Source organism: Suillus fuscotomentosus (genome assembly GCF_016647785.1).
Source record: "Suillus fuscotomentosus strain FC203 chromosome Unknown F5891scaffold_41, whole genome shotgun sequence".
Classification (NCBI taxonomy): domain Eukaryota; kingdom Fungi; phylum Basidiomycota; class Agaricomycetes; order Boletales; family Suillaceae; genus Suillus; species Suillus fuscotomentosus.
The window spans coordinates 406836-432626 of record NW_024539553.1 but is presented as its reverse complement, the minus strand read 5'-3'; the positions used below and the strand labels follow the sequence as shown (position 1 = coordinate 432626).

Below are 25791 nucleotides of genomic sequence, written 5' to 3'. Positions count from 1 at the left end.
TTTTCCCTTGCATCATCTTTCCTTGTAACAAACCTTCGCATCCGATCTGTTCTGCGATTCGTGTAGCAATTTCATCTCTTCATCGCTGTTCTTTCTTCAGGTTATTATAATGCTACTGAGTATCATCGTCCAACACAATTTATCCAAATAGCCCGCTGCCACTTGTACTGTATGGCACATAGAAATGATCATTTATCACTGAAAAGATTACAGTACCTGTGGGCTATCCTCATACAGCTAGGCAAGTGTGAGGAACACTAAGGTGATTGCTATGCACGCTTTCCAGTAAAGCCAGCCTCTTTGAGTTTGGCGAGAAGCTCGTCCACATTTGCCACCTGTTTGTCATTGTAAGTACTGGAATAGACTATGAAGAATGGAGGATCACCTTGCCGCCACCAACACGCTTTGGAGGTTCTGTGACTTTGATGGTCTCTAGTCTAGGCGTGATGTCAACTCCAAGTTCCGCAGCCGTCAACTTCTCCACAGGTTTCTTCTTGGCCTTCATGATATTGGGCAATGAGGCATACCGGGGTTCTTGGAATATACGGTGATTAATTGAGAGCGATGAAATATTGACATTGTGAATGAAACGCACCATTAAGCCTGGATTTGAGAGCGTTCGTCAGTCAATAAGACATCCATGGACACACACAGTTGAACTTGCCGAAGATCTGTCGTTATAATGACAGGAAGCTTGCACCTAAGCTCCTCAAGACCTCCATCTATCTCACGAGTGATGTTCGCAACCTTCTGCTCTGGGTTCACCTCGACCTTGCTCGCAAATGTTGCTTGTGACCACCCCATGAGGCCAGCGAGCATTTGTCCAGTTTGTCCAGCGTCATCGTCAATAGCTTGTTTACCTAAAATTACTATGTCCACACCCTCCTTCTGTCGTTCGATGAGGGCCTTCAAAGTCTTCGCGACACCAAGAGGTTCTGGGGACGGAGCAGAATCCGGGATTTCGACATGAACGGCAGAGTCGGCACCCATAGCGAGTGCGGTGCGGAGCGTCTCTGCAGACTTGGGTGGACCGATGGTGACAACCTTGATAGATTTCACTGCATCCTTTAGGCGTTCCCGTATCCGAACGGCTTCCTCCACGGCTATACCACACAGTCAGATAAGTGTGCGCACGGAATACTAGCGGAAAACGTACCAATCTCATCAAATGGGTTCTGTGATGACTCGTGTGAGCAAACTTGCTTACGAGCTGTGAATTTGCCATACCATGGAATGTTTAACATTGAGGTCGATGCCTGTCTGCTCGGGATTCACACGAATCTTCACGGCATAGTCTACCGCCCTTCCAAGCGCATGTTGAGAGCTGGAAGCATGCAGACATAATTCGTGCGTACCTCTTGATAGGGACTAGTATGTTGAGCAACCGCACAGCAGAAGGCCTCATCCTCAATTTCTTGTTAAAAAGTCAAAAGAAATCAAGTTGATGATCTGTCGGAGTTCGGATTCGGAGATGAAGAACGACCGTATTTAGCCCTGTGTTTACGTCCAAGCAATCAGACTACAAGTTCAACTTGTAATATACGTATGCTACTGCATCTTGGTCGGTCCATCTGCGATTAATTCCTATAGCCTTTAAGCACCATTGCGAGTGTCTCGCTTTCGGGCTTACACTCTAAGCTGTGATAACAGCTGACTCACACTTCCGACTAGCGCCGAAGCCGTTTCAAGTTTCTCCCTCTCATTTATAGACGAAGGAATGCGGGTTGATAAATCCCCTGCTCGGAACATACCACGAAGGTCAGAATATGTCATCTTATTTGTGAGACTACTGCACACTTAGTAAGTTGATAACAGAATGTACGTTCTATACGGACGGATAACAGGATGGACTCATGACTTGGACAGTACTCTCTTCCTATTATTAGTTCAACTTCACCTCTCAGTGGCCGGGCGCCCGATATTCCGTGGCATGCAGAAACTCTGGATGGTTGCGATTCGGAATGTAACCCTTAAACTGGTCGTTCGGGGGCCTTCCTCACAGTGGCTATTTGATAGCCGGAACGAAGACAAAGTTCTATGGCATGCCACTCGATCGGCCATGTTGTCCGACACACTAGCATCATAGTTGAGGATATTTTGATCATCGGCATCAACAAAATCATGTGCACTTTTGTGGCGCGCTTCATTGCTGAACCACCTATATAACCATGCCCTCACATAGAATCTCAAACTTCAGCTCTCGCGTCGGACAACCTTTTACACTATGATAGAAAGCCAGAGTACGACTCTGTCGTCTACAGAACTCCAGAGTGTGGAATTCCGGGAAACAAACATCCAAACGCATGTTTCCAGTTCAACGTTGGCAAATGAACCTATCAAGCTTGATATAGAACATGCAGTAGTTGAGGATGATCCTCGAATGTGGTCCAACGCGAAGAAGGCGTGTCCTTCTCTCTTGATTTTGTAACTAGAAGCTAATAGAACACATCGTACAGAACGTTGTTTTGTTCATCATATCTGGAGCATCAATGATCGCAGGTTTGTGTGCGAATATACAAAACCGTGAGTTGTTTCTTTAATACCATTGCAATATCGGCTGAACAGTCAGGGGATAGCTGCCAATGCCCAAATTGAGCAGCAGCTACACACCAACGGCGAGAACATCAGCCTGAGTTTGTCTCTTTTCATTCTCGTTCAAGGCAATTTTCCTGTCATGTGGAGCGCAATCAGCGAGATCAAGGGCCGCAAGGTTTGAATTTCTATGTGTTTTGAGTGTTATTTGTTAATATCGCCGAGCTCAGATGGTGTACCTTTTCTCCATAGCACTGTTTACACTTGGGTCGGTAATCGTGGCCATATCCAGAACGATTGGCTTGTTGATCGGCATGCGTATTCTGCAAGGCGCAGGGTAGGGTAGTCCTTCAAACCCTTAATTCCTTACTGACATGAAGTAGGTCAAGCGCTGTTATCGCTATCGGAGCTGCCACTCTTGCCGACATATACGAGCCGCATCAAAGAGGAAAAATGATGGGTGTCTTCTATTCTGCACCTCTTCTCGGTCCCTCGTTGGGGCCAATTATCGGTGGTGCACTCACACAGGGCCTCGGCTGGCGGGCGATTTTCTGGTTCCTAGTCATCTGGGGCGGCATAATATTTTCGGCGTTCCTTTTCTTGTTCAAGGACACCTTCCGGAAGGAAAGGAGTGTGACGTACCAGAATGTATTGAAGAGGAGGCTCCGAGAGCAACAGTCGTCAGAAGCAAAGGACGACTCGCGAAACATCTCAGAGAAGGAATTACGAGTGAATGGCGAAAACCAGACGTCGAAGGACATTGAAGCACAGCCAGCGGTCATACCAGCATTAGCCATCAGAGAAGTAAAGCTGTCTATTGCTGATGTCAACCCTTTTCCTCCATACCTATCGATTCTCAACCGCAAGAACAACTTTGTTATCCTGATACCATCAGGTGAGTGCCCTCAGTAATAAAGTTATTTCAAAGAAATCTCATGCCCAATTGCGTTAGGATTAATTTTTGCATTTAGCTTTAGCATTGCATATACATGCGCAAGAACATTGTCGATGTATTATAATTATGATGCTCTGAAGACCGGCCTCGTCTTACTTGCCTATGGTATTGGTAAGCGAATCACAAGCAAACGAACAAGCACTTGCGTGACGCATCTATTCCAGGCTCTGTAACCGGCAGCATATTAGGTGGACGTTGGTCCGATCGGACACTTGCTCGGCTGAAGGCAGCGAATGGAGGAGTTAGCTTTCCAGAGGTGACCACTATCTTTAGCTCAACCTCTGTCTCCATGTTTGACACAAATTCGTGCAGATGCGCCTTGAGAGTACAAAAGTCGCCATGGTGTGGTTACCTCTTTCTGTGATTGGATATGCCTGGGTGTGCCAAGAACGGGTCAACGTTGCTGCGATATGTGTGATGCTTTTCCTCGCAGGATTTTTATCCATGTATGTTCTTTCGTTTCACACTGTCCTTTGCTCTCATCCGCGATAGATGGATCTACACGAGCACGCTGGCATACATTGTCGATGCAAACACTGGTCGCTCATCAACGGCAGTAGCGACCAACAGTTCTTTCCGCGGTCTGTCTGCTTTTGTTGCTGCTGAGATTGCTATTCCCCTACAAGTGAGTCAACGTCATGATAGCTTGTGGAATATCGGATCTGAGGTTGATTTAGGATAGTATTGGCGACGGTGGTCTGTATACGCTCTGGGCGGGGCTGTTGGTCATTGCTAATTGTATTATTCTACTGGTGTTGTACAAAGGCAGGAAGTGGAGAGAAGCCAGTGTTGAGCGGGAGAAGCAGAAGCTGGATGGCAAGTAGACGATCATCACGACTTTCGAAGTTCCGATAGACCATAGATGATACTAGATTACTAGAATTAATTGTGTAGAACCGAGGCTCGTTCGCCGTCGGTGTATGTACAACAATGATTTCCGACCAGCCAGGATGTCGCGGAGTTGACTGTCATCAAATTCATTAATACAGCAACTGCTAGCGACGGATCCGAGTCCGTGACGAGCCACTACTTTTACGGCCGTCACAATATTAATTGAAATTGAACATGCGCGATGATCCTCGGGTCGGGCTTGGATAATGTCAAACTTCCTACTAGAAGCCACCAGGGCTACTAGTTCCCAAAGCTCATCGAGGAAGGTGAATCATGATTGATCGACATCGATCCTAACTTCTACAAAAGATTAACCTGGTCATCAATATAATGCCCATTGCCCATAGGGTGGGCCCCAGGAAGCATCCGGCATACTTCTGCATTGGTCGGTATATATATTTATATTTAGAAGCAAAGACGAATCATGGATGCGACTTGCTAGCTATAGCACTAGATTCCATATGGCTGGAATGACAAAACGCCGATCACGCAAGCAGTCGCGATGTATCGGAGTGATACATATATTTAACAAATGGGTTTAGGAACTAATAAACCAATAAATACTATAAAGAAGCAAGCGAAACCTTTCATGCCCTGTGATCTGTGTCTTTCACCAAAGTACGTATAAGATGAATAGAAAAGAACTAGTACATGAGGTTTCCAACTGCGGACGAAGTCCCGTCGTTGTTGTAGAGGCACGACCCGGTTCCGACAATTGTGCTGGCAGAACCGCCGTTCGCTTGCAAGAGCGCGGGCGAAGTTGCGACGAAGGGAAAGTAAAGCTGGACGTATGATGCGCCGTCAAGGAAAGGGAACGCCTGTTGGAAGAAGGACACCCTACACGATACAGTATGAATGGATGATAAAAGAGGTACTGCATCGCAACATACTGAGCAGCTTGACCACCTGCAGGGTTCTGAAGAGCAAACTCTGTGATGACGAGTTGATAATTCTAGGTGCTTGTTGTTGAGATATATACCACATGCGTAAAGGAGACTCACGGGGAATTGACTATGAGCTGATTCTACGTAGCTCTGAAATTCTGCAAATGTTGTTCTGCATTTCGAAATTCAAGTAAGATGAGGAGATGCACCAAACAAACTCTTGCTACATACCCATACCAGTGCTGGAAAATAGAAATTAACGCCAAACAGAATGGGGTCGCATACAATTACGTACCAAGTTAATGTAGTCAAAGTAGCACTGTCCTGCACAAGCGCTGATCATTTGAGAGACCCAACTAAGACCCTCTCCAGACGTTACGCTGGAGGTAACAGCAGGGAGAGCCTTCTTGATCGCCTGAAAGCACGGACAAATATTTCATAGGTCTGAAGAAAAATTGATACGGTAAGGCCTTACCAATGGGTTGATGTATTGGATGTACCAAGAAGCGGCCTGGCTCGGGGTAATGCCATTGATATCGGGTTCGTTCAGTGTAAAGACGGCTGTGAAGAAATGGGTAAAGCTAATGTCTATCCAGTAATGAGTGGTGACGAACTAGCCCAGCCTTGTGATGCTTGACGTGACGCCAGGTCTGCGATAGGACTGGATGAGCAGTCGGTGCAGCGCTGCATGCCGATGAATCCGAGGCCACCGTTTCCATTGGTAGAGACTGGAGCGTATGTTTCATAATCGTAGCTATTTACTGTTAGTGAACTGCGGACGCGAGAATTCATTGAATATACATTGCGACAACTTCTCCATCTCCGTTGTTGAATACGCCGGGATCGCTGGGGAGAGATGAGTCAGTGAACCAGATAAAACATGAAATGTGAGCCTATGTACAGTGATTCATCGTCTGTTCAGTTATGGTGAGCAAAATATACTTGTACTCGTGATTTGAGATGAAACTCACAGAAAGTCCAGCATAGGCCTCGCTTTCCAGCGAGAACGGTGGTTGCGAAGAGTGCTACAACTGCAAGTCTGGCGGAGGTTAACATGGTCGAGAATGTGTCAGGAAATGAAAGCTTGGGTTGTAGGTGGCACATACCAAGTATATTTATACTTTCAAAAGCGGCGCCCAGCATCTTCAGACTGAGGCGGTCAGGTACGACTGCCATTGGCGCATATGCTTTGACAACGAGCACATTGACATATCAGCGCTACGACGGGATACGTATCTGAATTGGGCATAAGTGGCATGTGACCTGCTTGAAAAATGATACTAATGGCACGGTAGTCCCATTGTATACTTTACATACAAACTGTAATGAACTGAGACAATGATGGCACAGCCGATGGCCACCTTGATATTGAGACGGGGTCCGAAAATGTCAGCGTGGCGGTGAGAGCGGAACCATGTGGAAGCGGCCTCTGAAGACGAGTTATGGAGACCTCATCTCAGCAGGCCAATACGATATTAATAGTAGGGTGCTTGCATCACCTATTGAGTGACTCTTGCCTACAAAAAATTGGATATACCTTACCTCGTTACCACTGAGGTCCTGAATTGACATGTCAACAAGTACAGCATAGAGGATGGACGAATGATGGCGAATGATCATTATAGGTAGTAGACGTCATCATCAGCTGTGTAAGATATGATGGATTATGGATAGAAAATGCTACGTTACTGCGAAATGGAGCCAGGAGCTACCTCGTCACGAACCCTACTAAATTTTTGATGGCGCACTGGTTTGAACGAAAAATTCTGGTGAGCACGGACGGAGCGGAACATTCGGTAGTTATCTGAACGTCGCAGAGTCGGTTCTTCGGTACTGTAAGGCTGAGTCAGGGTTACTCACAGCACCTCAAGATTAAGATCTAGGTTAGATTTATGTCACACGATGTAACGACCAGAGCAAGTTACAAAAAGTGCCCAGGGTCTGACTGGGAAAGTCGCGCAGCGCGCGCTGATGTTTCGTGGTAGGCTGGCAGCTGCCACTGACAGCATCAGAATTACCGACCTGGCCCCATGATGAGGCCTTGAGGTCCGAGGACCGAAGTTGCCGCCCTGTAGCTGACAAAAAGAGAAGACGAGAAAGATCGATGAAGCGGAGGTTTAGCGACTTGAGACTTGGATTGAAACACCTACTTAGATTCAGACTCCTTCAAGTCGGATGGCGTAGGTAAATTCGTGCCCAGTAACAATTGATATTGAACAGTCATGACAAGTACTCGCTAAATCACAACCACTGCGTCTACGAACCACTACGAAATGAGCGCGGAGATCGAAAGCTCGGCTGGGCTCTGTGTTGCATGTCTAGCAAACTTGGCACTGACTCGAAGGCAAGTACCATTCCTTTTGGTTCAAACGTTCAAATTTTGTATCTACTGTCCAGGTCATGATAGCCGCGCATCTCCAGCTCAACTCTGTTCTAGGACGTTGACTTTGCAGACGCATTGACACTGACAAGCTACTTTCCGAGAATCAACCCAGAATTTATGCAGTGCGCCAACCAGGATGCCAGGCTGAGTTCCTTCGGCATGGCAGCCTCTGGAAGTCATCGATGACGTCGACCACATACGATATCCTTTTTCCCGACTCGTGATTGGTCCCCCGCTGCGTCGTCGAAACATGATAAATAGCGGTCGTCAGCCAGGACGAACACCAGTGTTCTCTCTTCCCTCTTTCTCTCACATCGCTATCAGAAATTACAATACGTTCTTTATTTTCATACTATTTAGCATCATGGTTCAACTAGCTCCTCGCTTCGCCACCCTCCTCGCCTTTTGTTTCCTCGTGTCCGCTACTCCCGTCCTTCCTGCTGCTAGTCCCTACGTGTCTCTTAGCGCAGGCTTGGTCGACCCTACTCCGGGCCCGAATGGTACTCATGCCAATCACACTGCTAGGGCTGTTGCTGTCCTTGTCGCCAATAATACCGCAATCCTCGTCGGGCCTACTCCAAGCCCTCATGGGAATGGGACTCACGCCAACCGCACTTCTAGGGCTGTAGCTGTCACCAACAAACACCCCGTATACGCCATCGAACAACACCCAGGTTCGCAGTCTCACGAACAGGCTCAGGGACACGATCCAGTATGTTGTTCAAACTTGTAATATCGAAGCCGTCATGTTGCTAAATCCATGGTGCAGATTACCGGCGTGCAGAACACCCCCAGCGTGCAACACAACGTTGTCGTGGATAAGAATGCACAAGTCCAGTCCAGTCAAAGTCAGGACAAGCCAGTATGTCGCCGCGCCTGACAAGCATCATCTTTCGCTGACATGACTTCACAGACACAGTCCAGTAGTGCTGCTGCCAAAGCAAGTCCCTCTCAAGGCAAGGGCAAGAGGTACGACGATGGTCAGTACCACCCGAACCCTTCCTACGACAATGGCCAGTACCACCCCAACCCCACGTATAACAATGGTCAGTACACCACCGCGACGGATACGTCTTCTCCCACTCCCACTCCCACTCAGACATATGATGACGGATTGTACCATCCCAATACATCCTACGACGATGGCCAGTATCATCCCAATACAGCCTACGATAACGGCCAATACCATAATGCCGCTGCTGCGAATCCCGTCCCCGTTGCGGTTCCCGACGCGGTCACGTCTGTCTTGGGTGTTGTACTCAATGTAGTACCCGGTACCGGAACGGCGACCCCGACGTCCCAAACGGGCTCCACTACCCCTGCGACGACGAATTCTCCAACGACAATAGCCTCCTCCACGTCTGCACAAGAGACTGCCACTGCCACCGCCACGTCTGGAACCACTACCACGACGGCAACTGATCCCACTGAGACTGCAATGCGCACAGTAGCCGGTGCTGGCAAACGCTCGGACGATGGCCATTACCACCCTGATTCGAGGTTTGACGACGGTAGCTACCATCCCAATCCCAAGTTCAACGACGGCAAGTATCACGTCGGTACCACCGGAGGGAAACGCTCGGATGATGGCCATTACCACCCTGATTCGAGGTTTGACGACGGCAGCTACCATCCCAATCCCAAGTTTAACGACGGCAAGTATCACGTCGGTACCACTGGAGCCAAACGTTCGGATGATGGCAAGTATCGCCCCGATTCGAAGTTGAACAACGGTCAGTACCATCCCGATCCCAAGTTTGACGACGGCAAGTACCATCCGGGGAAGTATCATGGGACGAGGGGGTTAGCGCATCAGGATAAGGTGCGCGCTGTTAGGAGAAGAGCTGCCCAATACTAGGCTTAGGAATTTGTAGGCGTTACTTATTGGACTATGATGCAGATATCACTCTTTCACATAAACTTCTACGTTCTCCTATGTGCGATAAGGATCAGCGAGCTTTAACATTCGTTGAAATCATTGGGCGTGTCCGCGTCGTGAGAGGCCTCTTTTAGCATGACCAGTGAGTTCATGGCGTCAATGACCGTACCAGGGAAAACTCGGGATTTTGCCAGGCGGGAGTAATCGGACTGTTTTGCTTCTTCGGTCATCTTCCTTCTATGATTGTGTCTGCAGACTAGTTCTGCGAGATACAGTACTTAGCCAATAAATTGCGAGGTCTGCAGTGGCTTTGCTTTCCAATTTCGTTGCATGGGATGCAGCGAACTTCGAAGGCAAAGCCACTACATCGAGATTCGAGACAATAATCCAAAGGCGGCTACTTCGATCACAGTCAATCACGCAATCTGAAACATTCGATCCCCTTCAACATATGATTCACAAGAATGCATTGCCAAGGATGTGAAAGTCCTTGTATCCGGCGCGTTCGTGAATTGACTTGCGTCTTAGCTTCTCGTGACCGCACTAGGCTTGTCAAAGATCCTCAAGTTGCCTAATAAACAGCAGGCTGCACGTTCAGACTCTCGGTAAGTACTGCTGCCCCGAACCACCACGAGTGAAGTCAAACTCACTGTTTGGCGCTCCGTAATTCTTGACAGAGCCCAGTGAGTATACCAGACACACTCGCAATGCACACCTGCTTGCAGATTTCGGAGATTTTGAGAATCATTTTTGCAGAAGTGACACAGGTCACAGGTGGCGGCGTACAACCATCATATGCCCTGTACCACCTGGCGTTGACGTGTCGAGCTTTCCGAGAGCCGGCGCTGGACGCCCTGTGGGCACATATACCAACGCCGGATGTACTTGTCATGTGCTTGCCTCAGGACGCTCGTTCTCAACCCATGCTAAAAATGACCATGGAGAATTTTGACCAGTTCGAATGCACGCCTTCCGGGATCGCCGCAGCATTCAGGGTGGTGAGTTGGCTATTCTCTTCTTATTCATTTATATTGTTTACCAATTTCAGAGGCTTCTCAGACCCTTGACCACTGATGATTGGGCTACCTTTCAAATGTATGCGCGTCGCGTACGCTCGCTCACTTTCGCAAAATATGATGCTGAGTCCTACGCCCTGATGAGAGATCGCGGGCTGCACGATAGCGCTGCGCTTGCTCTCCTGGGCTCTCCTGCTTTACCATTCTCCCCGTTTCCTCTGCTTCGCGAGCTATACTGGAATGACCAGCGCGATGTGCTTCTGCCTTGCCTCCAGCGCTGCATTTCCAACTCCCTCACTCGACTAGTCATTCATTCGGAGCTTTGGCCATCAGCAATGGTCGATCTCGTCGCAGGTCTAGGGAAGGCTTGTCCTATGGTCAAAGAATTTCGTTGCTCGATGCCGCCCGCTAGTGCATGTGCCATGATTTCTGATATCGTCACCTACTGGGATGATCTGGAGATCTTAGAGATGGGAGTAGTGAATGCGCAGCAGGCATTGCAGCATCTTGCTTCCCTGGAGAAGCTGAGAGAGTTGAAGATGCTCGTGCCAGAAGGTCACAGCCTGGACGAAGACTTGGCATCGACGTTCAGCGTCAAGTTTTCGTTGGACGAGTTCAGTATAACTGCTGCAAGGATCGAGCCGCTTCTCGCTTTTTTGGCGCCTTTGAAAATTTCTGCGAAGAGCGCGAATCTGAAAATCGACACAGCTTCAAATGCGGATGATCTCGGCCAACTACTTTCCTCCCTCATAGAGCACTTCTATCCCAACGTTTTAGAATCATTGGATGTTTGGATGGCTCGCCCCACTGACCCCACCAATCACGCCCTTTCCGAACTGAGTGCTTCCATCTTTCAAAAGATCCGGGCCTTTACAGGGCTCACCAATCTTAATCTCAGTTCAATCCATGCCTCTATGACCGACCATGAACTTCTAGACCTCATTTCGGCTTGGCCGAAAATGGAACATTTTTACCTTAACACGGCCTGGGATTGGGGGGTGGCCCGCTTGAGGGTAACGTTTCATGGGCTTGCCGGTATCCTCGAGCGCTGTCCAAATCTGCGTTCCCTAGGGGTCGACCTAGACACCTCGCCTCCCCACGACCCACCTGTCTACGTTGATAACCAATACACTGGCATCGCCAGGGATAAAGTCACTGAACTCAACGTTGGGTCTGCGGAATGCAACGACGTCGAGACCATTGGTAGCCTGCTAGCTGAAATGTGTCCCAACTTGATTTCCATCGGTCGCGCGTGTCCCGTAAATCTCAATTACGAAGATCCTTCCGCAAATAACGAATGGTTTGATGGGGAAGCAAAATGGGAAGAGGTTAGAGGGTTCATAGCTCAGAGGAGAAGTGGGCAGCTGGAGCAGAACAATGGTGAGTGCGCTTTATAGTCATGCAGTCGTGCCCTCATTTCTCCTAGTGTAGGATTATTACACTAGCGGTGTCTGATGTAAAGAATTGGTGCTGTTCACACGAACAGGTTGTAAAAGCGACTGCTAGTGATCATGTCTACTAGTATTCAGTAAGGTATGCAACCAAACTTGTTGGACTTTGATGCAAATGTCACTCCTTCACATAAGCTCGTACACTCTGTTTTATCCGATTATGACCAAAGGGCTTCAATATTTGGAGGTGTCCGCGTCGCGAGCCTCCTCGAGTAGCTTTCAGCGGACCTGAGCCTGCTGCATGGCATTACTTTGAGCATGACCACGGTCGCATCGGGTCTTCCTAAGAATCTACAGTGCGTGTTGGATACGTCAATACTTAACCAGTAAATTGCCAGGCCTGTGCGCTAGTATCTCCGCCTTCGGAGTTCGCTAAGACCGTCCAAGGCCTAGGCAAATCCCTCCGATCAGTCAAATTTCCAAGAAGGATTCGGAGAACTAGAAATCCTTTTCTGATTGACCGGCAAATTAGCAAGACCCGATGCGTGAATTAGTTCTACTTAACCATAACTTGCAACCAAATTAAACCAATCCGCCTATGACTGTTGCTCAATGCTGTCATCTATCGCCGGTCTCGAGGACGAAGTTGTAGCTCGATCAGCCACCATCTTTGGTTACGACGGGTCTCCACGAGCAGCCATTGCCAGCTGTATAGGGTAGTCTGACAGAATATCGCGGGGGCCGAGCAGGCGGCAGGACAACAATTAGTGGTTCAGGCCGTTGATTCGACTGCCAAGCCTAACCTCCAGCTCTCGATTGACGGGCCAATATCTCTGATCCATTCAGTATCCTGGACTCTGGGCTGGCGTCCGGGAATTGAACCTTCGACTCCTTCGGAATGATTATTTCTGTTGGCAATGCCATAAGACAAAGTTGTAGTTCAACTTATTGATCTGATCCTTGAAATGTTGATACAAGGAGCTTTGTGGACAAACTTTCGGAGTTGGCAACCTTGTGGCAACCAATTAACTTATATTTCGTGCAAGTCCAATTAACAATTAACGAATTTTAATTGGTCTATGTTAGCAAGTTCTGCGATATTATGTAATATTATACGTTGGACCCAGATTGACACTTGGTTTTCGATGCTACCTTGTCATTCACCAAGGCAATTTGCCCGCACCTAGGCCTGGCATGGACGTTCGATTGCATTGATTGAACCTCGAATCGAACTCCGTGTCTGACAATAGACTAGTCAATTTTAAATCATGCAATCCGAAACATTCGATCGATCACTCCGATTCACAAACTTCTATTTGAAAGGTCGTTCAAGGCGCCGCGGTCTGATTACTCTGAGTGTCTGAACTTTCCCGACTTCGGAAGTCTCAGATTCTCTCGGTCGCATGATCCTCAAGTTGCTTAGCGAACAGAAGGCCGCGCAGATTCTCCAAGACTCCAATCAATAACTACTCCGAACGACCACGACTCAACACCTTGCCTTTTGACACTTGTTCTATCACGATAATTTTTGACCGAGTCTGGTGAGTAGCAGATTATTGTGTCAGATACTGCCACTGGAAGACTGATTGATGATTGCCCATTGTTCAGTCGTGATTAGTACCAATGCACACCTGCCTGCGGATCCCAGAGATGTTGAAAGCTATATTCGCGGAACTGATGCCGGTCACAGAGAGCGGTGTTCAACCATCATTTGCCACTCTGTACCACCTGGCATTGACGTGTCGAGCTTTCCGAGAGCTAGCACTGGACGCCCTATGGGCGCATATTCAAACACCAGATATGCTTGTCATGTGGCTGCCTCAGGATGCTCGTTCTCAACCCGCAACATTCACCGCGAGGGGTCGCACAATAATAGATATCTCTGGGCACAGTCTGGTCAGTCCGATGTTCTTCTCTTTTGAATGTAGTTCATGATATATCGATTTCAGCGGCTTCTCCGACCCTTGGTCGACGACGATTGGACTACTTTTCAAAAGTATGCGTGTCGCGTGCGCTCACTCACTTTTGAAAAATATGATGACTGCAAAACTCGTAAGCTGTACGATAGCGCTGCGCTTGCTCTCCTGGGCTCTCCTGCTTCACCATTCTCCCCGTTTCCTCTGCTTCGCGAGCTATACTGGAATGACCAGCGCGATGTGCTTCTGCCTTGCCTCCAGCGCTGTATTTCCAACTCCCTCACTCGACTAGTCATTCATTCGGAGCTTTGGCCATCAGCAATGATCGATCTCATCGCAGGCCTGGGAAAGGCTTGTCCTATGATCAAAGAATTTCGTTGCTCGATGCCGCCCGCTAGTGCATGTGCCATGCTTTCTGATATCGTCACCTGCTGGGATAATTTGGAGATCTTAGAGACGGGAGCAGTGAATGCGCAAGCATTGCAGCATCTTGCGTCCCTGAAGAAGCTGAGAGAGCTGAAGATGCTCGTACCAGAAGGTCACAGCCTGCAAGTGGACCCGGCATCGACGTTCAGCGTCAAGTTTTCGTTGGACGAGTTCAGTATAACTGCTGCAAGGATCGAGCTACTGGTCGCTTTTTTGGCACCTTTGAAAATTTCTGCGAAGAGCGCGAATCTGCAAATCAACACAGCTTCGAATGCGGGTGATCTCGACCAACTACTTTCCTCCCTTACTGAGCATTTCCAACCCAATGTTTAAAATCATTGTATGTTTGGGTGAATCGCCCCACCGATTTCGACGATCATTCCTTTTTCGAACTGACTACTTCCGCCTTCCGAAATATCCGGACCTTTACAGGGCTCACCAATCTCGATCTCAGTTCAATGCATGTCTCTATCACCGACGACGAAGTTCTAGACCTTGTTTCCGCTTGGCCGGAAATGGAATGTCTTTACCTTGACTCAGCCTGGGACTGGGGGATTTCCTTCATGGGAGTGACATTTGGTGGGCTTGCGGGTATCCTCGAGCGCTGTCCAAATTTGCGCTCCCTAGGGGTCAACCTAGACACCTTTCCCCCCTACGACTCACCTGTCCACGTCGATAACCAAAATACTGGCATTACCAGGGAGAAATTCACTGACCTCAGTGTTGGGCATGCGGCATGCGAAGATGTCGAGGCCATTGGCAACCTGCTAGCTGGGATATTTCCCAACTTGACCCAGATCTATCGTGCGCATCCCATAGATATAGATTATGATGATCTTTCCGATCAGAATGAATGGTTTGAAAGGGGGAATGAATGGAAAGAGGTTGAGAGTTTTATCATTCAGAAGAGAATGAAACAACTGAAGCAGAACGACGGTGAGTGCACTCCATACTAACGCAGTCATGATCTAACATGCCCTAGTGTAGGACAAAGATGTACCAACGGATTGTGTTGATGCTGCCCAAGTGAACGAGTTTTGCTTGCTCTGTACAAGATGGCTGCCACGTGATTCTGTATATTAGGGGGACCCGCTCAACATGCATGGTGGAGACACCGAGCCGGCACGTTCAACTGTTATAATAGTGTTTTACTTGTGCTAGCTTGCTTTTATATTAATGTGGAGGCCGTTTGCATGGAAGAGGAAGATTCACAAACGTTTCTGTCAAGAATATCTTCTGCCACCATTAATATTGTTACCCGACCATATCAACCTCGCGAAAGACGCTCGAGGCAGATAGCGATACGCATTACGAATTCAGCGCAGGTGAATCAAGATATCATTGACTGCAGACTGAGAGGTTTGTTGTGATCATATTGTTACACCATCCAAACTGCTGACGAGTACATAAATGTTTCAGGTCAGCAATCATTAATCACGCGCGGCCCTTGGTACTTATAATAAGTTGACCAGGAGGGGATAGGAAAAGTTGGACGGTGCGATTGAGCGTAGATTTGTTACGGCAAAGCTGGACCTCAAGCCTCCGTACGTTAGAGCCGATGCGAAGTTCCGGCCCAGATACACAAAATTTGCGCCTACACGAGTGTCTTCGCATTGAATGCTGAATTGAACTAACATTTGACAGCGCAGAGGAACTCTTCTTATGGATGAGCGAATTGTAGCCCAAGCTAGAAGCGTCCAGCAAAGCGTGGCGAGGCGGACTATGTCTTTAGCACCCTGCAGGTACCCGTCTCCTAGGATATCTAGACGCCAGATGACAGCAGTGGTCAGGGGGCTACCGCTACCCCAATCGCGCTGACTCGTTCTGTTTAGGAATGACACTACTGAGGAAGCGACCCTTTAATCAGTATCGGCTATCTTCGGACCGACCAGCGTGCGGAAATGAAGGAACCCTCTTCATCAAGGGCCCAGATGCTGGCTTCAGTACTTGTATCAACCTTTCTTGTGCGACGACTTGCATATTTGAATAGACGCGGCCAGTTGAAAATAATGGTCACTAGTACTAGTAAGTAGTACTCTCGTCCAGTCACTGAATTCCTAATTGTCGGACATCGGATCATAACGACCACAGCTATTATGTAACTCGTTAGGGTAGTACTACTAACAGTCACCGGTCACCAGCTGTGAACGAAGGAGATAAGAAGTAGTACGTGCCGGTAAAACATGTACTCGACTTGTAAGAGTTGACCTAATAATTAGTTCACCCATGACAGCATACGCCTTCTGTGCGCTCAACGCCCACTCAATTTTCTATCTTGTGATACGAAGCACTCGTCGTCTGGGCAAGCGACTCAACGGAATCCACGCCTTTTACCTCATCAAAAGATTGTGATTGCGATTACGGGCTAGGTGCCAAATCGATATTCCAATTGCCATAAAATGGGACAGCATATTTCATCCGACGATACTGCTCGTACGCGAATTTTTTTATCAGATACCCCCACCCAACAGCCTGGCTCTGTCCTGGATTCCATGATCAACTCTGTTGACCCGAGCGAGCCTGCTTCGTCAGGCAGCTCTCAGGCCCACATCCCGAGCCAGCCTGAAATGGTCGGCAAACAATCCTCACTATCTTCACCTCGCAGATTTCGGGAAGTTATCAACGAGTTCGCCGCTTCTCTAAAATGCAGTCTAGTGCTCGAGAATAAGGGTAATGTTGCTCGTGATCATCTTGCATCAGAGCGAACCTATCTTGCCTACGTTCGCACCAGTCTCGCATGTGCAAGTGCTGGAGTAGGTGAGACCGTGATCTGTGCTCTGCCCATGATAATCGCTTACAAGTAGAGGCAATCAACAGCCCTTGTACAGCTGTTCACGCTTTCCAATTCCACAGATGCAAATACCCATGGTCAAGGAGAGATTGTTCCACAGCGTTTTGCTCGACCACTTGGCGCCACGGTGGTGCTCTTGGGTTTGTTCATCCTAATTTATGGCGAGTCCTATAATTGTACCACCTCATGCATTCTCATAAGTCGTAGGCCTCGTACGCTACTTCATGACCCAGGCGGCCCTCGTACGGGGTTTCTTCCCGGTGGCACGCAATTCCATTGCTGCCCTGGCATTTGCCCTTGGGGCCGTCGTTGGCATCGTTTTTGGGGTACTAGTTGCTGAAACCCGAGGCTAAAGTGTGGGGCTGGTCACTGTAACCGTATATGGTTACGGTAGTACAATTGTACGGTAGCCATACGGGTACTGCCCGTATTGTACCGTATGTCATACCTCGATATCCTCAACGGTGCGGTGCGGATCACTACATGGTCATGCGGCCAACCAATACGGTCGTACGGTATATGAAGATACTGAATTACAGTAGCTAGATGTAGTATCAACCCATCAACTACCGCGATGGCATTTAGCAGGTCGAAGGGACCGAAAGAATGTGCTTGAGAGTCGACGGTACGGCAGAAACTACACAGTGGAATATTAGTATACCTATAGACAATAGTTTTGAGCAGGTTGAACTCACCAGGGATAGCGAGCTAGCCAGACACGACAGGTTCGGAAATTGTGAGCAGCAGCCTGCTCACCGGCCACAGGCATCCCTCGAGGTCGTTGAGCGTTTTTTGTACTGAGCTGTTAACTGATCCTTTGCGTGGTCCAAATGACTTCGTAACTTGTGGCCATCGTCGCAGTCAGTTGAAAGGCTTTCGAACGAAATTTGGGAGTTAACCGGTAACCGACCAAGGACTGTAAAGGAACAAGTTGCAGAATACTGGTCAGGTGATACTCTCGGCAGCATTCCGCTCACTCATCAAAATGAAATTAATGAATTGTCTACAGCCACATATAATGTTGGGTCTCAGATCTCAATTCTGATGTAAACATACTTCAATGTGATCAGGTCTACTATCTGCAGGTAACTCGTTCTCAAGATCTCAACTTTCATTCACAGAACGTTCTCCATTCATGAAACCCTATTCCGTGACTCCGTTGCCTTCACGTCACACTTCACGCAACCTTATCGATGTGGAACAACCCATAGCCCTGGGTGGCTTATGATCAGCGCTTGGACGTATTCAGTCATTCTCTTGGTCTGAACGCGGCACAATATAAAACACCTCAAGGCAGGCATTATACTCTATAGTTTAAGATCGGCTCTTTGTTCTAATCTGGAAATCCACAGGAATTACTCTGAGCAACGCTGTTAGTTGATTTCTCTTTCCAAACACAAGCATACCAGTGAGGTTTCTCAGCTCAAGAGATAGGAACACCGTGCGATATAACCATTAACAGGGCCACGCATTACCATCGTTGAGCAAATTCAGAGAGGGGATGTTCTGGGAGTTGACCAAAAGGGCCAAATCCATCACTCGAGGAGATAAAAAGGCGCCAGGACGCAGAGGCAGCTGCTGAGCAAGCCCGAAAGGATGCTGAGGCTGCGAGAGCACAGATCGCCGAGCTCATCAGGTCGAATCAAGAATCGCAGGAAAGGGCTATGGAGGCTCAGTGGGCCGCTGAGCAAGCTGCGGCAGCCTCACAGGATCAGACCCATAGGGAAATGGAGGCAATGGTCGAGGCCGAATGGGCTGCCAACGAAGCTTGCTTACTGGCAGAAGCCGCTGCTCGTACCGCTAGCGAAGAAGTAAAATACAGAGCAGCAGAAGCAGAAGAGGAGCATAAGCGAACTGTCGCTGTCCAAGAACAAGCCAAACGAGACGCCCAGGCTGCCCAGGAGCAGTCCAAGAAACTACAGGAGGCTGCCGATAAAGAGAAGAGGAGAGAAATTGCTGCCCAGGAAGCGGCCAACACGTCAAAGAAAGTGGCAGAAGAGCAATTAAAGGCAGCCAATGCTGCCAAGGAGGAGGCTGAATGTTACAAGTAACATCGGCTACATGGCCCCCCTATCATTTTTCCCCTTCGTCCTCGCCCTCATATGCCTCCGGCTCGCACTCCTCTACCGACTATCCGTTGACCGGATCCTCGGGACCGTTCCCGTCCCTCATCCCCCTCCTATCGCACCAACGTGCGCACGTGCCTTCGGGCTATGACTCATTCTGACTCGTGCCACCAATGTGGCTTTCCTTATCTTGTCTTATCTTTCCTTTGACTCGTGCATGCTGCACATTGTATCATTTACCATTGGCTCGTTCCAACGTTTCTCGGTCTCATTCCGCATTCGACCTTACATCACTAATCAGGCTCTGCCACCATCGTACCTATACCCTTTCCGTTTCCCCTTTGCCCTTACCTACAGTACGGTAGCCTTGCCCTTAACCCTTTCCACTTAGTATAAGTAGTCGGTCACTCTGTACTAGATTCCCTAACTTGAATCTACTCAATCTTCCCTCGAACATACTTCCCTCTGAAGCCCCCTCAGCTTCAGTCTCTAGTATCTTTTCTTAGGTGCTCATCGCGCCTAAGTCCACCTCGATCGACCACCTCATCGTTTGGACAAGACTGTCCTTACTTTGAGACCGTCAGTGACTTTGAAGACATCCGTCTTAGAAGTCACGTGACACGCGCGTCTCTGATATCTGCCGACTCGACATCGCCAGTCTCAGTCGCTACACCGGATCCTTCTGGTTACGTCACGAACGTTAGCGGACGAAGCCTCTCTTAGGGCTCCGCGTAACAGATCTATTTGAGTGCGTAACAAAAGATTCAAGTTACTCCTTTTTGCGCCCTGCCATCTGCATGGCCAATAACCGACAGACACCACGACTACCTGGACCCCGAAGTACCCTTGGGAACGCGATCCCAACACTCCGGACTCCGAAGAAGAAGAATCGGAAGAAGACCATACGTCCTCCGACGAGTTTCCCGACGAACAACCGTACGGTAACCTCAACTCGAACCCTGGAACAAGAATGTCCGGAGGCCCCACCCCACAACCAACAGTGGTCGTATCCAGGCCTGAACTAAAGGCTGGAGTACCACAGAACTATGATGGAAACATCGATGATGCCGAGCGCTGGATGTACTCGGTGGAGACATACTTCCTCATCAACTCGACGATCTACAGCTCCGACCAAACCAAGGTCGCTGTTGCACTCCAATACATGAACGATGGAGACGCCCGCGTCTGGGCCGACACCTTCTACCGAGCAGCCTTCGACAAACCTGCCGTCGACTTCGGTAGCTGGAAGGACTTCAAGAAGGCTTTCACCGAATCCTTCCACCCGGTCGACCGGATGACTGAGGCTCTAACCAAGCTTCATGGTTTGACCCAAACTGGCGACGTGATGCCCTACATCGCAACGTTCAAAACCCTGTCGTCCACTGCTAGTCTCAAGCAGGATGTCGCCCTCATCCACTTCTTCGAACGAGGGTTGAAACCAGGACTTCGAACCGCCATCTACACGAAGGAGGTCGTCCCCAACACCATCGATAAATGGTACACTGCCGCGACACAGTTGGAAGCCAACTACAAGCGATCAAGAGCAGTTGTGTCCAACAACAGATCGGTACGCCCTTCCGGGCACCGGCACGTCCCCAAACCTCAGGTTCACCAACGTGATCCTGATGCTATGGACGTTGATCGTTCCCTCACGCCTGAGGAACGACAGAAGTGCTTCGATAAAGGCCTTTGCTTCAAATGCAAGGAAAAGGGCCATCGAGCAAACGACTCCCGGTTCCACCCGAAGGTGCGCCGAGGAGACAAGAACGACGAAGAAGACAAAGGCAAGAAGCCAAGCAAGTCTGGCGTCCGCCAGCTTGACGAGTCTTCTGACGAGGAAGACATGGAAGTCAACCTTGTCAAAAGAAAGGATTTTTAAAGAGAGGGCTTGTCGAACGGTCAATTCCCTCTATCTGCGCATTGTATACTAAAGCTGTTGGTAAATCCAACGAGTTTTGTGTCCCGGTGACACTTTTCTCTTCTTGCAGTGCCAAAACCGTTCAGTCGACCGCCATCATCGACTCAGGGGCAGGTGGGACCTTCATTAGCTATGACTTCGTCAAGCGAAATGGGATCCGGACCCACCTACTCAAGAAACCCTTCCGGATCACCACAGTAGACGGAAGCCCGTCCTCAGCAGGACAGGTAACCCAATACTGCATGCTATTCATTCGTCTCGATCGGAGACTTATGTATGGAAAGTTCAACGTAACGAAACTTTCCAAGCATGATGACCTACTTTTTGGAAAACCTTGGCTTAGTGCCATGATGCCCAATATCGACTGGAAGGCCAACACGATCTCCCTGCCTGCGACCAATAGGTCGAAGGAGGTGGAGAGGGAACTCAACGCCTCCAGACGAGAAAGCAAGGCCAAGCCATATCTCTTTCGTGGAGAAAAGGCTGTCCTAGAAGAACTCGACGACGAGGACTTTTCGCCCCTCAAGCGACTCCCCAAGGGCACCCAACATTGCCTCAAGGAAATCAAGAAACGCAAGAAGCGTAACAAGAAGAAGACGGCGCCAATCATCGTGTCCTTCGAAGATACCGACTTCAACACCATGGACGATGTCTGGGTCGGACAGACCCATCTTGCGGATAAAGTTGAGGAGATCTCCACTTATCCCCTCACTGACGATGAAATCCTAGTGGAATATGCTTCGGACGGAACATCCGTCCGGATCATCGAAAACATCTCTTTCGACACTCCGCTCACCAAGGACGGGACCTCGAAGAAAGAAATCCGGAAGGCTCTCCACAGACGAGCAAAACCTCTCCGGAACCTCTGGATCCTCGCTTCTCAGCAGGACTACACGAAGACCTCCAACAAAGCTCAAGAATTTGCTATGGAGGACGCGCAGGAGAAAAAGAAGAAATCATTTGAAGAACTGGTACCTTCCTATCTTCATGATTTTGCTGACATCTTCGCAAAGGACGGTTTAAACAAACTCCCTCCCTCTCGACCGGGAGTAGACCACAAAATCGAAACAAAGGAAGGCTTCATTCCGAAGTCTTCTCGAGCCTACCCGCTCTCACCAAAGGAAACCGACGCTGTCAAAGCATTTTTGGACGAACATCTCGCCAAAGATTTCATCCAACCCTCGAAGTCTCCTCAAGCTGCTGGATTCTTCTTTGTCGGCAAGAAGGACGGTTCTCTCCGCCCCTGCCAGGACTACCGATACATCAACGAATGGACGATCAAGAACGCGTACCCACTCCCTTTGATACCACCCTTGCTTGCGAAACTCAACAAAGCGCAATGGTTCACAAAGGTCGACGTACGCTCAGGATATAACAATATCCTCATTCACCCCGACGACAGGTGGAAGGCCGCATTCTCCACCTCATACGGGCTCTTCGAGCCCAAGGTAATGTTTTTCGGATTGTGCAATTCACCCGCTACCTTCCAAGCTTACATGAACCAGACATTTTCAGAAGAACTGAACGAAGGATGGTTAATCGTCTATATGGACGACATCCTGATCTTTTCAGATAACCTGGACGAACACCGGCAGAGGACCCGCCGAGTGTTGGAGAAACTCCGCAAAGAGTCTCTCTTCCTCAAACCCGAGAAATGTACTTTCGACTCTCAAGAAGTCGAGTACCTCGGTATGATCATTCGACCTGGACAGGTCGCTATGGACACTGCCAAGCTGAAAGGCATCAGCGAATGGCAACAACCCTCTTCAGTCAAGGACGTGCGGTCCTTTCTTGGATTCTGCAACTTCTACCGTCATTTCATTCCCCACTACTCCGACATCGCACGCCCTCTCCTCGATCTAACCAAGAAGGAGATCCCCTTCTCTTGGTCCGATTCTACCGAGGCTTCATTCCAGCATCTGAAGAAGCTTTTCACCACCGAACCGGTTCTGCGGAACCCCGACTCCTCGCGACAGTTCGCACTTGCAACTGACGCCTCGCTCTTCGCGACCGGAGCAGTCTTGCTCCAGACGGATAGCAATGGGGATTACCACCCCTGCGGCTACCTCTCCCAGTCCCTCAACGCGGCCGAATGGAACTACGAGATCTACGACCGAGAACTCCTTGCCATCATCCGAGCCCTTCAGGCTTGGAGGCACTTCCTTGAAGGAAACCCTCACCCAGTCATTGTCTTCACGGATCACAAGAACCTGATCTATTTCCGCTCCGCGCAACGACTCACCCGACGACAGGCCCGGTGGCACCTCACGCTCACCAACTTTGATCTGGAACTTCACCATGTTCCTGGAACAAAGCTCGCTGCACCGGATGCCTTGTCCCGCCGTCCGGACCACGCTATAGCTGGTCAGGATAACGAGGATCGTATCCTCCTCCCCGACACCCTGTTCACCTGTCTAATCGACGCTGAACTCGCAGACGAGTTTCAACGACTCTCTGACGATCCCTCCGACCAGACTGTGAAAACAGCCTTGGACGCCCTTTCCGGGGTGTGCGCACCTCCCATGAAGTCTGCACTTTCCGATTGGAGGTTCACCGATGGTGTTCTCTTCTATAAGGATCGTGCCTACGTTCCCCCCGACCTCCGGCATCGCGTGTTGTCTCTACATCACGATCACCCTACCGCCGGGCACCCCGGGCGTTCCGGTACCGAATGGAACGTCAAGAAATCCTACTGGTGGCCCGGAATGGGCTCCTTCATTAGGAAATACGTCGATGGCTGCGCCATGTGCCAGCAGATGAAGGTTAACACCCACCCCACGACACCTCCCCTCACCCCGATACCCTCCTCGGCCCTCCGGCCCTTCGCTCAGGTCTCGGTTGATTTAATCACCGACCTCCCCGAGAGCGCCGGCTACGATTCTGTCATGGTCGTGGTAGACCATGGGCTTACGAAGGGGGTAATTCTCTGCCCTTGCAGAAAAACCATCACAGCGGAAGGAGTAGCCGAACTTTTCTTCAAGAAAGTGTTCATGCGCTTCGGACTCTATGATAAGATCATCTCGGATCGAGGCCCCCAATTCGCCTCGAAGCTAGCAAAGGAGCTAGGACGACTCCTCAACTACCAAGTCGCACTTTCCACTGCCTATCACCCTCAGACAGATGGCCAGACCGAACGGCTCAACCAAGAGCTCGAAACCTACCTCCGGATCTACTGCCGGACGACTCCCTCCGAATGGGCAAAGCACTTGCCTATGGCCGAATTTGTTCATAACTCCCGACGACACTCTGCCAGAAATGCCTCTCCCTTCTATCTCATGATGGGCTACGAACCACGAGGCATCCCCCATCTCTTCCCCGACTCTACCCTACCAACCGCCGAAGACCGAGTCAAATCACTCGCCAAGATCCGCGAAGAAGCCCTTGCATGCCACAGCCTCGCGCAGCAACGCATGGCTGATCGTTCCTATGGCCAGCGTTACAAGCCATGGAACGTTGGTGATAAGGTATGGCTATCCGCCACAAACCTGATCACCAGATTCCCTTCTAGGAAACTCGCCCCGAAACGATATGGACCCTTCCCAATCCAGAAGGTCCTCTCCCCCATCACGTTCCAGCTCAAGCTGCCTGCCAGCTGGCGTATCCACCCCACGTTCCATGCCTCGGAACTTTCCTCCTATCAGGAGACAGACGTGCATGGACCGAATTTCACCGAACCTCCTCCTGATCTTATCGATGGAGAGGAACACTACGAAGTGGAAGCTATCCTCCAACACAAGGGTACCGGATCGCGTCGCCGGTACCTCGTGTCTTGGGTTGGCTATCCTGCCTCCGAACGAACATGGCTCCCCGAAACAGAATTGAAGTCCGCAGCGGAGCTCCTGAAGGCGTATAAGAAGCGACTCAAGATCGCTTCAATCGCCATCTCATGTTGATCAACAACCGCCACCGCAACTTCTCCTACCGCCCTCACTACACTAGGGCTGACCCCACCAGCGAACCCATCCACACCGATACCAAAGCCTTCCATCGCCAACAAATCCGCAATCGCCACCGCCCCAAGAAATCCACACCCGTCGACAAACAGAGACCCACTACCCAATACCCCACCTACGCCACTACCCAAGGAAAGACGCTCCACTATGTCGGCCTCAGCGTCGTCTGTTTCCTCGCACCGATCCGCTACCTCTCATGTGTCTGCCTCCGACCCCGACCCGACGAGCCAGCCAACGCATGGCCATGATAGGCCCTCCTACACCGTCTTCCGACGACCATCCCTTCGCTCAGTTGTCCAAGACAGGCAACGGGCCTATTGGGAAGCAGTCATCTGCGATCCCCAGTATGCAATCCGACTCGACAACTATCTCAACCGCACCAACGACGACATAACCATGAACCTCGTTCAGGCCTTCAGGGCCACCGATGCTCTCACCGGCAATATCGCCAGGATTGACCTGGCTAGGGAGACTGCCCTATCCACCGTCTCAACCAGATACAACCAAGGCAAGATCAAACGAGCCTTGCTAAATCTGTTTGAACTTAGGAACTTCCATGCCGCCGTCATGGCCGTCGAGGAGGAGCGGGCATTTAATCCCCCTCCCGACCCGCTTGCAGTCGTCGAGCGTGCTGTCTATGACAGAGCTCCGACCCCCTTCCTTCCCCAGCTACCCCGCTCTGAATCACCAGAGCAGATCCCCAATGTCACCCAGTTAACCAACCCCGAGATCGACCGTCTCTATAACGAATACGAACGCGAGCTCTACGCCCCACGTAACCCCTCCCCCA

The 25791-nt window shown here is 49.7% G+C and overlaps 8 protein-coding genes across 8 annotated transcripts; 6 read left to right on the top strand and 2 right to left on the bottom strand.

The window, feature by feature from the left end:
- Positions 1-269: 269 nt before the first annotated feature.
- Positions 270-1513, bottom strand: F5891DRAFT_1174309 (uncharacterized protein; the record flags this gene model as incomplete). The annotated part of the gene is made up of 7 exons (XM_041365661.1): positions 1356-1513; positions 1228-1303; positions 1157-1175; positions 653-1103; positions 596-603; positions 386-534; positions 270-335 (listed from the first exon to the last, which is right to left on the bottom strand). Exons 1-7 carry the CDS (start codon positions 1403-1405, stop codon positions 270-272), a joined length of 819 nt encoding a protein of 272 aa, XP_041223803.1. The 5' UTR covers positions 1406-1513.
- Positions 1514-2224: 711 nt separating this feature from the next.
- Positions 2225-4311, top strand: F5891DRAFT_1129630 (major facilitator superfamily domain-containing protein; the record flags this gene model as incomplete). Its single annotated transcript, XM_041364416.1, has 10 exons — positions 2225-2401; positions 2457-2523; positions 2577-2710; positions 2763-2869; positions 2916-3427; positions 3485-3598; positions 3652-3743; positions 3800-3933; positions 3980-4112; positions 4165-4311. The coding sequence occupies 10 exons, from the start codon at positions 2225-2227 to the stop codon at positions 4309-4311; spliced, it is 1617 nt and encodes a 538-aa protein (XP_041223802.1).
- Positions 4312-5022: 711 nt separating this feature from the next.
- F5891DRAFT_955906 (uncharacterized protein) lies at positions 5023-6318 on the bottom strand (the record flags this gene model as incomplete). Its single annotated transcript, XM_041375369.1, has 9 exons — positions 5023-5215; positions 5269-5330; positions 5380-5434; positions 5494-5504; positions 5558-5677; positions 5738-5823; positions 5877-6016; positions 6064-6108; positions 6230-6318. The coding sequence occupies 9 exons, from the start codon at positions 6316-6318 to the stop codon at positions 5023-5025; spliced, it is 801 nt and encodes a 266-aa protein (XP_041223801.1).
- Positions 6319-8009: 1691 nt separating this feature from the next.
- Positions 8010-9503, top strand: F5891DRAFT_1191213 (uncharacterized protein; the record flags this gene model as incomplete). Its single annotated transcript, XM_041367423.1, has 3 exons — positions 8010-8357; positions 8415-8507; positions 8559-9503. 3 exons carry the CDS (start codon positions 8010-8012, stop codon positions 9501-9503), a joined length of 1386 nt encoding a protein of 461 aa, XP_041223800.1.
- A 389-nt stretch (positions 9504-9892) lies between these two features.
- F5891DRAFT_492171 (uncharacterized protein) lies at positions 9893-12402 on the top strand. Its single transcript, XM_041372025.1, has 4 exons — positions 9893-10129; positions 10202-10522; positions 10573-11920; positions 11967-12402. Exons 2-4 carry the CDS (start codon positions 10232-10234, stop codon positions 11969-11971), a joined length of 1644 nt encoding a protein of 547 aa, XP_041223799.1. The 5' UTR covers positions 9893-10129; positions 10202-10231; the 3' UTR covers positions 11972-12402.
- Positions 12403-13317: 915 nt separating this feature from the next.
- F5891DRAFT_492064 (uncharacterized protein) lies at positions 13318-15011 on the top strand. The gene is made up of 3 exons (XM_041372024.1): positions 13318-13472; positions 13540-13827; positions 13881-15011. Exons 2-3 carry the CDS (start codon positions 13555-13557, stop codon positions 14604-14606), a joined length of 999 nt encoding a protein of 332 aa, XP_041223798.1. The 5' UTR covers positions 13318-13472; positions 13540-13554; the 3' UTR covers positions 14607-15011.
- F5891DRAFT_1045015 (uncharacterized protein) lies at positions 14554-15475 on the top strand. Its single transcript, XM_041362225.1, has 4 exons — positions 14554-14608; positions 14649-14654; positions 14706-15209; positions 15261-15475. The coding sequence occupies exons 3-4, from the start codon at positions 14732-14734 to the stop codon at positions 15287-15289; spliced, it is 507 nt and encodes a 168-aa protein (XP_041223797.1). The 5' UTR covers positions 14554-14608; positions 14649-14654; positions 14706-14731; the 3' UTR covers positions 15290-15475.
- Positions 15476-16243: 768 nt separating this feature from the next.
- Positions 16244-17858, top strand: F5891DRAFT_1045011 (uncharacterized protein). Its single transcript, XM_041362224.1, has 4 exons — positions 16244-16449; positions 16507-17030; positions 17091-17225; positions 17272-17858. Exons 2-4 carry the CDS (start codon positions 16673-16675, stop codon positions 17415-17417), a joined length of 639 nt encoding a protein of 212 aa, XP_041223796.1. The 5' UTR covers positions 16244-16449; positions 16507-16672; the 3' UTR covers positions 17418-17858.
- The last annotated feature ends 7933 nt before the right edge of the window (positions 17859-25791 follow it).